Here is a 12,733-nt window from a genome sequence, read left to right as displayed (position 1 = left end):
TTATTATTTGCAGCGGTGATTCTTATTGATATTATTAAAGTAGCAATATTGATATTTACGGTACGTGAATATCCCAATGTTTGCCCCTGATACGAATACAGCCGTTGCGAAGCGGAAGAAGAAGAATACTGCGACGGAGTTGGAGTACGCAGTTCCTAACATGGACAGCAAGAATCCGTAGCTTGTTAATATGAGGTTCCCCCTTCTCCCTATTCTATATCAAAGCGCAATGGAGTCGTGACCGTGAATATTCACAAAATCAATTCTACCTGTCAGCTATGTTTCCGAATACTAACGCCCCCAGCAATATCCCAATCCAATAGGTCATTGTACCCACTGCGTTCAACGTCCTCTTTTCGCAAATAAGTTCGAACTGAATCCAAAAGATACAAATCTGAGTGCACTAACAAGGTGATGATGTTACGGTACCTCAGTCACTGTTGTCTCTGTGAAGATACTATCATCGAAATAGTAGCTTTCGCAAGCGATCGTTTCATATTCGTTCATTTCGACGCATGACAAATCTCCCGCAATTTCACATTCAGTTACGTTGTAAGCATATCTTTGAAATAACAATCTCTGAGATAGCTGTTTCGTGATACAGAACTTGAACATAGCTTTCAGTACAACATCCATTGTAATAGAATATTTACTGAACTCGAAGACTTTTCGGGTGCCTCTTTTTAAGAGTTACCGATACAATAAAGGGATTTAAACATAATTAAAAACAAAATCAAAATAGCAAGCTATGACGCAACTATCGAGATCACAAACCACGAAATTTGCATTGTAAAAATGACATAAATAACAAATTTCGAAGGATACGGTACTATAGTAGCTGTGCGATTTGGAAATAAACAGGTATAAACACGAAACAAAACAAACTAATGAGAAATTCGTAAGTAATACAGAAATTTCTCATTAGTTTGTTTTGTTTCGTGTTTGTAACTGTTTATTCACAAATTAATGAAAAATTCGTAAGTTTTGGAGAAATTTCACGTTAGTCTGTTTTCTTTCTTTCGTGTTTGTAACTGTTTGTTTACAAATTGCGCTGCTACTATAGTACCGTATACTTCGAAGTTTTCATTGTTGCCATTGTAACAATGTCAATTTCATGCTTTGTGATTTTGATTGTTGCGTCTTACTTTGACTTTTAAGTTTTGCTTTTAAATCTGTTGAAATCCCTTTTGTATGCCGTTAACTCTTAAAAAGAGGCTCGCGAAAAGTCTTCGAGCTCAATAAATATTCTACTACAATGGATGTTATATTAAAATCTCTTCAAGAGAAATTCTCACTCTCATTCAATCGAAATAGATAGCGAGCAGACCGTATCAATGATAAGTAGCTTACATATTGTATTTACACTATTCGGTATCGGATAGTAGGAACAATGAGACTTTTCGGGTCAATTGCTGCGATCCCAGCTGCATCAAACCATTACGCTTTTTCTACCTGATCTGTATGTAAAAACTATTCATTAAAATGAAAAAATATTTAAAAACATATTGCCGAACCGGGACATAGGGAAAGTCGTGGGTGTCACACTCACGGACTTCAGCCGAACACAGCCGACTTCACTCGGCCCTGAAAGGAATTCTGAGTATTTGATAAAAGGCTAATATTTTCGAGAATATTCCTACCAAAAATTTAACTCCAAGAAAGTTCACACACAGTTTGGGATTTTCAGGATTCTAAAGCTTGTTATTCATAGAGGCGAAAACAGCAATTCTAAGCCGGTCTATACAAGTTAAATAGCGATCAAAGAACCTTGCAACTTCTAACCTTCAATCGACTTTTTATGTCGTTACTCAGAATCGTATCAGGAGAAACTCAAATGTAGATTCCACAGTTAACTCAAAAGAGAAAAGATCACGTGTACGTATCACGGCTAAAACAAAGGAAACATGGAACTTTTCGCGAGTCGGTCAGAATCCCGTCGCGCGTCGTAGAATGCTATCGGGTCAGGCATTCTTTATACAGTGCAGCATCGTAACATGGCATCTACGCAAAACAAGCAATCAAAGTGTTGCTTACCGTACGCAAGGATCATTTGGCTCGTTATTTTTATTCAGTGGGGTGGTCAAATTAGTTTTTTCCAAATCGCTCAAATCGTTCGGATAATCCACATCGAAAGGCATCTCACATCTGTGACGAAAGACAAATTTTAATAAGTGCGAAAGTGGCTGCTTTATATGGTGCCAATTATCGTACATTTGAAATACCAAATATACGAACCATACGCATATGCAAGAGACTACATATGCACGTAAAAGCCTAACGGCGGTTCGGAACCTTTGTACCGACTATATTGGCCATCTGTCATCGGTCACCGGCGGAGATGGTACACCCAAATTGAAAACAACGAATCTGATGTGACGTAATCGCACGACGCAAGAAGAAAATTTTCGAATTGAAGATAACCCGTGAAAATATGATACTTCACGTTGGTTTGCGAAATACTTTGAGCCCTAATTCGATGTTTTGGTGCTTCGTGAACTAGTGGTTTGGAACCACCAATCTGATTTGGAGTGAGAAAGAAAAAAAATGCTCTAAACCAGAGGTCTCAAACACGCGGCCCGCGAGATCATTTTGTGCGGCCCGCGACGGCATTTTGAAATTTCAAGTGTTCATCAAAATATTCATGTGTTATATGTCTTTTTAGATACAAGAACCTGAATTTCACCCTAAAACTACCATAACAATCACTGAAATCTCAACAAACTCACTGTCACATCACTTTTAAAAGCTACCATTGCGCTAGAAGATCAGCTATTACGTCACATTTCTAGTTCATGATGATAAAACATTACCCGTTGATGATTCCTGGCTGAAAATTGTGATTTGGTTTGGTGCGACCTTTCGTCAAATTATTCTCTATTTTGGATTGACAGGGTGAATAAACATAAACGACTCGAGTTGAGTCAGGTCAAGCGTTAAACCAAAGAAGGGCTTGCGACTCGCAACGGGGACTTGGTAATCCGATGGACGCAACAATCTATGAAGCTGTCATGGGGAATAGTAATACATCAAAAGGTCGTAGTTTGCGTTGCGTAGGGTATATAGATAGCTATCTAATCAAGCCAGTCTGGCAACCATCGGCATTCTGCGACGCGTATAGTTGGTTACATGCTTGGTGTTTTTGTTCTCTTTATCAATGTTATTATCTGTGGCGAGTAAAGTAATAGTATGCTCTACAGTTGTAACACCGAAGCATTCTTTGGCGATTGGACATTTCTGTTCCAGGGGTTCTTAACCAGGGTCCGTGGACACCATCGGGGTACGAAGAACCACATCAGGGGCTACGAGATGCATTGTCGAATTAGGCCTATATGCTGTGGAATGTTATCTTGGACAATTTATTCTGATATCAGATCAATCTTCAGTAGATTTAAAAATATTCTACATAAAATCGTGGCACGTCAAAGGTCCAATACCTGCAATATAACAACCCGACAGTTTCACGATATCACGATCAATCGCCTCGCATGATGTCTATAACTCATTATATTAACAAATTATGCCCGACACAAAAAAAATTTATCAAATATTTGAAAATGTGATTTTTTCCGTATCAAGCGTGAATATTACAATGGTGAATTACATTTCCACGATGTTTGTGGAATGCCTGTCTGCAAGATCCCGTTAAATAAGGCCTATACTTGGAAACCATACATTGAATAGCCGTATTATTGATGCTGCGGCCCGCGGCGTCATCAAAAGTAGGAAATTGGCCCGCGAGCACATTTGAGTTTGAGACCTCTGCTCTAAACTAATGAATCAAGTCCAAGAGAGACTGAACTGGAAAAGAAAATTGCTTTGCTACAGCATTGCTCGTGAAATAACGATTACTATTCATGCTAGGAAAACTCCATTAGGTCAGTGTTGTCATTGTCATTCAAGTCTAGTTGAGTCTGGTATCCGATTATCACCTATTTACTTTGAAATCATAGCGGAGTGAATGACTTCCTACGCGTAAATATAATCGGATTTTTTTGCTACAACAAAGATTATAGCGACAGTTCTCTCCCAGCAATATGTAATTCGATAGTTATTGATCATGACCATATGATCACCATCAATCTGAAATATTGTCGTTTCTACGAGCCTGTGCAGTCGTGTGTTAAAATAATCTACATCAGACTTGAAGCAATTCTGAGTAGATTGAAAAATGCTTATCACATCTAGCACATTTCTAACAAATATTAGGATGTTTTTGAGGAAATATTTCTATTAAATAATTTCTCAGGAAAGCAAATGTCGCGTACGTTATTAGCCCAAATCATAATCCGCCGTTTGTGGTGTTATGGTTTCACTCTAGTTGCCACTAGGAACAAGTCGGTGACATTGACACCAAATTTCGAGAAAGCAAAAAGTGCACATTGAGTTCAGAGTTTTATTGGAAATTTAACCCAAAGTAGTTATTCACAGAAGCGAAAACGCCAATGCAGAACCGTTAAACGCAGTTTACATGGAGAATATATTAATTACTTACAATGATCATTCCAATATATGTGGTGACACTCCTGTGTCACTTCCAATTCAAAAGGTTGCCGGAATTCAGAGAAGCCCTAATCGCAATTTAATAATAATGAACCAAATTTCAACTTTCGCGTTTGTAGTTGAATCTCTTGTATTCGTCACAATGCACACACATGGCTAACGCCATATTACAGACAGGATAGAACTATGTCGAGTTATATCGTCGTTACCCCTACTGTTTAGCGCTTTATAACTGTATTCAACCGCAACCGGCCAATCATCGTATTTTTATCAATCGTTCGCAAATAAAGGTGTTGCTACTTGATAGAAGAAAACGTCTATGGTCCGTGAGACAATGTAATGCTATTTTGATATGCTTAATATTAAAGTATTCAAGTGAAAAGCAGGGACATATGAGGTAACATTTTTGAACCAGTTTCGGCCCGCGTTGTAGGCTTGAATCCGGCCCGCGACATGATTTGAGTTCGACACCCCTGATCTACATGCTTCCAACGAGGGGTATCAAACATTCGGTCCGCGGGCCGCATCCGTCACGTCAGACGATCTCATCGTGCCCACGAAGCTATTCTGAGAAGATTGAGAAATGCACATTTTAAACAGATGTTGGGATCTCATAGGAATAAATCTTCATCACAAGTCAGCAAATGCCAATATCGTAGGCCACATTAAACCCTTCCGGAAGCGGGGCTGTTGTTTCACTTTAAGTCACCATCAGAAAGAAGTTGCTGGCACTGAAATCCAATTCCGAAAACGAAAAAAATGCACACAGGGTTCAGATTTTTATGAAAAGGAATCAAACAGTATTTATTAACAGAAGCTAAAATAGAAAAGTAAAACCGCTATATGTAGGTGACGGGACTAATATAATATAGTTACAACAAAGTATAATTCAAATACATGTGGTCGTACTGCTGTATCACTTTAGACTCAAAAGGTCTCCATGACCAGAGAAACCCGAATCACGATTATTAATGATGGACCAAATTCTAACGTCCCCGGGTTCAGCTAAATCTCTTATATTCCTCACAACGTATACGCAGAGTTATTAACGGCTTATTACGACTAAAACATAGGGAGCATAGAGATATGGTAACTTATTTCGTCGTTATAGTCAATGTTTCGGGAATAATAATCAGAGGTGGTCAGTAACGAAGTACTTCTACTTTTTTGAAGTACTCATGTAGTTTTCCTCTACTTGTGGTACTTAATCAAGTAGATAGAATTTTCGCTACATCTACTTCAACTTCGTAATATTTTGTGATCTAATTAATTACTTTTCGCTATTTTCAGTTTGTCAAGTAGAAGTAGTGTAACACTATAATTAGAAAGAGAAACTGGGGAATTCTCGTGCTATTTTCACGGATTTCCTACTTTCAATCTCAAGGAAATTTAAGTCAAACCCAGAATTTCCGTCGTGCTTCACATCAAGTAGATATAGAGTTATATGTTTGCACGCAAGTGATTATTATTTAGGTTGCATTGCACCGCATTGTCACCCATATGACATATTTCATCAGAGTAAATATGGCCCATTATAACGTTTGAAACTACCGTTTTGCAATCTAGCATTTACCCATCATATCGTAATCCAGCAGCCCATGGCGTGTTCTAATCTGGAAAAGTGGGCTCTGACTTTTTGAGCGTTAGATCTGTTTTAGCAGACCACCGTTAAAATTGTCTAGACAAAAGACATAAAATATATTTTCCGATTTTCTGGTGTAGTATTGGAATTCTCGTTCAATTTGCAGTATCATTACTTAGCGTTCTAATTAGTTTCGGATTTTTTGTCCGAAGAACATACATGTTTAACTGTAAAGCAAGTGCAGCATCGCCCTCTATTTTCCTAAAATACAATCACACTCTATGGCATTTTTACGTTACTTCATATTTTTTTATAATCGTATACGAATCGCTCAAAGTACATCGTATGCATACAACTTCTTCATATTGCTCTTCGACTGAACTAAAGGCCGTAATATGCTTGAGGGGACATGCCATGACAATTTCTAAAACGGGGTGTTCGAGTAAACAAAAGATGAGTATTTCATTTCCATAGCAAAACTATCAATTGCATCTCATGATGCAGTCGAATGCTCATGCTGTAGGAAATTTATACCTTCTGGGATGCATCAATATGCATTGTACATGAAGCTCTCTGCACCTTCCGCATAGCTTAATATGCAGCTTTTGAAAGTCCATGCGAACGTATTATGACCGTTTTTAAAACTACTTACTTACTTGATTAGATTTAAAGCCGGCAAATTCTACTTCTACTTCAAGTAGTTTTAGGTTGCTTATGGAAGAAGTACTTCTACTCGTACTTGAGTAGATTTTCGCGTCGCTACTTCTACTTCTACTTGAGTATTTTCTTGACTACTTTGACCACCTCTGATAATAATTGTGTTCAACTGACCAATTATAGCATTATTGTCAAAATTGCACTGTTTGCGAATAAAGACGCGGATAGAATATAACCATAATGCGATGTAAGATACGAAAACGTATATATCGGATTGATAATGATGTAGTCACGCGAAAATCAATACGTGGATTTTGAGGTAAAATTGATGAACCATCGGACTGATGGTCCGACATACTTGTATTAAACTATGTGACGTCACGAATTGTGGTGTCAAACCTCCCATCAGCGATAAGGCACTAAGAGCGATATTTCATTTGATTAATTACCACTCTGTCCAAATGACGTTTATTTCCATTGCTCGAAAAGATAATATATTTTAGATCATGTTGTGACATAACCCAACTTATGAGCTTTGGCAACGTTTCCATGTTCAATCAAAAGTATATTATCCTATTTTGCAAACAAATTAATGGCTAATGTTTTGAAACCAATTTACTGATCCAACTGTAAGGTAAAATGAGGCGAATTAATTCCTTTGTTCAGGTTGCGGACATGATGACATGATTGTAAGTGTGGTCAAATTTATATGTAATCTATATGTATTATCTTCATATTGCAATATACATGTTGGTGTAACTATGTGTGTACTTTGAGTATACAAAATATTGATAATCGCTAGCATGCCAGGTTAATTAGTACAATATAACCGCGAAAAGTATCTGTTGAAAACTATACTGAGCATTATTGTTATAATGCAAGATGACATAACCAAATCACATTGCGTTTAGCCCACGGCACGTGGCCGGATACCACACTAATATAATAATACTCAACATACCAATGCTCAATTGCCAAATGGGTAAACAGTGAAAATTAGTAATGACTAGAAGGCAGCAGTGCTCGATATTATATTCGTTGCAATCTCCGCCAATCGAGATATCTTCGACGCAGATCTTTATGAAATGCGAATCCAACCAGCATAGTATCTGTCAGCATAAAGCACTTACCTATAGGCTGGTGTATATGAGATAAAAACTGATGCCAAGGAATTCATTCCAGCTGGTATTTGATAGTACAGTAGCGCGATGAAAACCACAATTTGGTAAGTACCAAATGGGCCCAAAGCTCGTAGTAATACGTCGAAGTCGATCATAATGAAACTGCAATTTAAAAGACATCATTTTTCCGAGGTTTTCAGACTCTAAGTACTTAAAAACCAAACCACTGTATGATCCTAAAACATTACTATCAAATTCCTCGTGTGATAAAATATAAACATCAATATGAATGATATAAGTGTGGTGTTATAGCATGTATCATTCTGATCGTAATATGCACTAAAACGTGTAGGTTTGTTAGCGTTGTGTCAACATGGTCACGCGATAACGCGCCAATGCAATCCGTAATCAAAATAATATCAATATACCGGTCACAGCGCAACAACACAATTTATTCGCTGTCTTATTTTCCTCTTGTCGTAATTTTCACTGTCGAAATTTTTCTTTATATATACTGTATATGTAGATATATGGCAGAGATCCATTTTCTTTAAAATAGCCATATTGGCTCAATAATTTTAATAGTCATTTAATAACAGACATACAACAATGATAATCAAATATTACGTTAAAAGTTACGTTACACGAAACGTACTAGACATAAGGTTGCATTTAAAGCAAACGGTGTTTTGAACAAATGCCTTTTTTCAAAAAAATGTTTTTTTTTCAAGCGTTGTCTAATTATGTCATAATTGCGTACATACGTCGGAAAAACCACGTAGTATGAGCCTACGGACGATTTGCATCCACAACAGTCGAGGTATACGATGTGCGGTGGCTAGAACCCTCGAAATTGTCGTCACTTCAACAGTTTTTGCACGTAGATATAGATCATTGATACGGAATGGGAGTTGTGACGATGATGACCGCCGACCGTAAACATGAAGCATGACGACGAAGTCATGGTTACAGATGTTATTGGTCTGTTTATGACAGTGATCGGAAGCTCTTTCCGTCAAAAGAGACAAATTTACCCTATAGTATCAATGTCAATCCGCTGTGACGTCACAATAAATATTCGTGACGTCATGAGTTGAAAAAAACATGTTTAAACAAAGGCCTTCTTTTAAAAATGTTTGTTTTAAATTGATTTCTGTTTTGAATGCAACCCTATCTATACATGGCATTCATCACGTCAGATGGTAACTGCGCAATAATCAGCCCAGTTTCCCGACACTTGATCATCCGAGAAAATGTACGATTACAGTTGACCATTAAACACTGTTGTTCAGCTACAAAGATAGAGAATCTTTTGCAATTAACATATTTTATTGTATTTACGTTAGAGAAGTGGTTCTTAACCTGTGTTCAGCGGATCATCAGGGGCTCCGCGAGTAAATCTCCAGGGTTCCACAGGAGACGCATACATATTTGACGTATGATGCAACGCCATTGTTGGTCGCAGGCAATTAGGCGTTATGAGTTGTTGAATTGTGAATGTCGTGGTTTCAGGCCATGTCCAGTGTCTTACGCAGGGGCTTTGTGTTTGTCTGAAATACCTATTCTATCTCGAATATTTGGAAGCTCATTTGCAATGAAGCGATCGGTAGTTTGCTTGTGTTTCGGCCGATCAATACAATGATAAGGTGGAGACTTGCATTTCAGAACTGGTATCATGATGTTTTTCGACTACTATGGTCATTTACACCAGGCCGGTTTTCTTCATTTATATTCCGTAGCTTCTAGGCTTTTAAAAGACACCGCTTACAAGGATGAGATGGCGAGGAGGAGCCCTGATAAACCTACAACACATAACTGGGAATTGTGGAGTCGACCTCGGTCTCCGCAACGCATTGCTGCTGCAGCTGTGGATTATACCACGACGCTGTTTCGTTTGCTGTAGAAATCATATTTTAGTGGATCTGTACGTTCAAGACTCTGGTAATGCAAAGATCATTGTGCGCAATCTAAAGTAATATATTAGATGTGTAGTTGGATGTGTATTGTGGTTGATGTTTTCTATGACTCAGCGACAATATGCGGTTCCGCGAAGGCTTGCAAAATATCGTCAGTATAATTCCGCGGATAAGTAAAGGTGAAGAACCACTGTGGGGCCATGTAAAATTTTTTCGAAACTTATCGCAATCAATATGTACATTGTAAGGCTAAAGAAACAAGCGTGGATTCGGTAAAAGTTGGAAGTGAATACACTGTAACGCAGAAGGATGTGCTACCCGCGACAAATTAAAGCAACATAATCTAAGAATACTCGTGCCGATGTGATACTCAGTATGTCGCTTACTCGTCTCAGCGCTTGCAGCAAAGAATTCGGAAGCATGTCCCTACGGCAAATTAGAATAACTTATGTAGGCCTATCTCCAACTCTATTGCTAGCATGTCTGTTGACTTGATACAATGAGTGATTATGATCAAGTTACTGCTGATCGTAATTCGGCTATTGGGCAGCATCTCTTATTCCATCCAGAAAGTGCTGATAATTACAATGACACTTAATTTCTACAGTTTCTCGTGGCCCTTCTCTTTTTCATTTGAAGGTAATGGAATCTACGATCACAAAGCTGCGAAAACCGATTCTATGTCGCCAGAAGGAACGCCTATACACTCTTGGAATATTTCAATAATGTTGTGTGTTGTTGTTCTCGGTTATTTATAACCGAATATCTGTTCGGTAAAGTCTGTTTGGTATTGTTACTACCGTATCTTTCCTGTCTACTTGTTGTTTGTGTTTGGTATTATTTCATCATAGAGATATAGTTCCTTCATTTCGAATTTGATTCACCCTATATTACTGAAGTGAGTCAGACGAAAAACTTTTAGTAAATAAATTAACAATATGAAGTTCTTGTTTCCTGTAATTACGAAGTTCTGTACCCCAAATGGCTTGTTTAGGGAGTCTGTACAGCACAAAATGTTATAGCCGAATGGCGAGCTAGCGTAGTTATGTCATCCACAGCTACAAGTTACAACACCAGAAGGTTGCGAGTTCGAGTCAGAGACGTCAACTCCAGAATCCCGTACACGGATGGGTTGCTCTTTTACACTTCTCGCCATATAATTCACGCAGGTGGTGTCTTAAAAGCATGGAAGTGGACCTTTCTACTATTCGGCAGCTACGGAATCATAATAAAGAATTTTGACCTCGGCTAAATGACCATTGTAGCTGATAAACACAATGAAGACATCAAGCTGACAAAATGTATGATAAGTTTTAGGATTTCGGAAAGAGAGGCTTCTGAGCCCCTAAAACCCACTAAAAACGCCATTTACTCGACATCACATAGAATTGTCTCATCTATTACAAAATTTTGATTATAGCCGTTTTGATATTTTACAGCAAAGTTGCAGCAATAGAGACAAATAGGATGTGAAATACGTGTCAAATTGAAATTTTATCAGAGAGGCATATTTTCTAAAGAGGGATTTATGGCTCGCGAGCCATATGTTTGAAACCCCTGATATAGCAACGAGAATTCAACGTGACCCGATGGTTTTAGTGAGGCTAATTCCTGAGGATTTATAGATTTACAGCCTGTGACTACTAAATCCCGAATAAACGGTGATCCGGCGATATTCCCGATCACATAACATTTTAAGTTGCGAATAAAACGTTGCAATACTGCATATTCTTTCGATCTTCACATTATATACAGTACGCTGTGCTATTAGTAAGATATGAGGCAACCTCGGCTTTGCCTTAAATAATAAAACATCAGTAAGTCATGCGTACGCATGTTAAAATATTTTTACTGAGCAATTAAAATTCGTTTCAGCGTCGGTATGATTTAATTATACCAGTGTGTCGGTATGGTTCAAAACCTGGAAACGTGCGTCAGATGCTTGTCAACTGCCAACTAATCGAAATCTATCTATACACACGCACGGTTTTTTCGCTGCACTTCATCCCTCGTTATCAAGAAAGATATGTTATAAGCTGTATACAATCTTGCTGTTAAAATCAATATAAAGAGGCATGCAGTATTCTATGAACTGCCATATGCTGTAGTGCAGAAAATATATATAAAATCATTCTTACATAATACATTGTTTACTTTGTACTGATGTCTAATGCGCATTACCTAAGTGCTGTGCGAGTCGAGGTCTATTAAATATCCTGTCACCAAAGCAATGTATATACATGTGCGTTTGATATGGTGATTTGCCTGTTTGCTTACATATTAACTTTTCTGACAGAACGAATTTTCAGTTGTTCCCATGGAACAGAATACATGATACGTTTGAATTAGTTAACACTCTGGCGCATGAGTGGAATTGAATTTCGGCTTTACAAGCGCGATTCCTGATTCCTTCGAAATAAGGATATTATGTGGGGAGTTCATCAATGACAAATTTTGTATCATTTTTTAATAAGAAATCACGTTAATTACATATTATTAATTCAAAAATATCGTGCGAAAGTAGAGGTGAGGCACAGGTGAGTCACGGACTGGCCAAGCGTGCAATTTATCATAAACAGCTCAGAATTCGTAATAACTGGTATTAATCGAATGATATTGACACACTGATTCCTAAAATCTAAATATAGTTTCAGAACGCCAGAAGCCCTTCAACATCGCCAAGAAATGTGGAATTAGGCATTTTACGTACAATGACAACAACAACAAAAAGCAATGACCAGGTGGGACACCGGTCGACTAGACTCACCTACTGTTATCCAACAATCCGAGAATCTTATAGCGCAGGGGTGGGAAAACTTTTGAGCTCGCGGGCCGCATTCAACATCTGAATTCATTCGCGGGATGGATTATATAAAATTGGGATTATAAACCAAAACGCGATATTGGTATTTGATTATATAGTGAGGACATGGAGATAATATATTTGCTTATTTAAA

The 12,733-nt window shown here is 37.9% G+C and overlaps 1 protein-coding gene across 1 annotated transcript; it reads right to left on the bottom strand.

The window, feature by feature from the left end:
- Window positions 1-3: 3 nt before the first annotated feature.
- Window positions 4-8,071, bottom strand: LOC145457573 (solute carrier family 22 member 7-like). Its single transcript, XM_080335795.1, has 5 exons — window positions 7,870-8,071; window positions 2,035-2,145; window positions 430-562; window positions 270-373; window positions 4-214 (listed from the first exon to the last, which is right to left on the bottom strand). The coding sequence occupies exons 1-5, from the start codon at window positions 8,013-8,015 to the stop codon at window positions 4-6; spliced, it is 705 nt and encodes a 234-aa protein (XP_080191921.1). The 5' UTR covers window positions 8,016-8,071.
- Window positions 8,072-12,733: the final 4,662 nt, after the last annotated feature.

This window comes from Botryllus schlosseri, chromosome 15 (assembly GCF_051294905.1).
Source record: "Botryllus schlosseri isolate E-star chromosome 15, Bs_hap1, whole genome shotgun sequence".
Taxonomy (NCBI): Eukaryota; Metazoa; Chordata; class Ascidiacea; order Stolidobranchia; family Styelidae; genus Botryllus; species Botryllus schlosseri.
This window is presented reverse-complemented; position numbering and strand designations above follow the sequence as displayed.

Coding starts and splice junctions, on each gene's coding strand:
- LOC145457573 (XM_080335795.1), bottom strand. CDS start 8,015: ATGATCGACTTCGACGTATTACTACGAGCTTTGGGCCCATTTGGTACT. Junction 2,146..7,869: donor TCATATACACCAGCCTATAG/GTAAGTGCTTTA, acceptor CTTTCGTCACAG/ATGTGAGATGCCTTTCGATG. Junction 215..269: donor TTCGGAAACATAGCTGACAG/GTAGAATTGATT, acceptor GCTTTGATATAG/AATAGGGAGAAGGGGGAACC.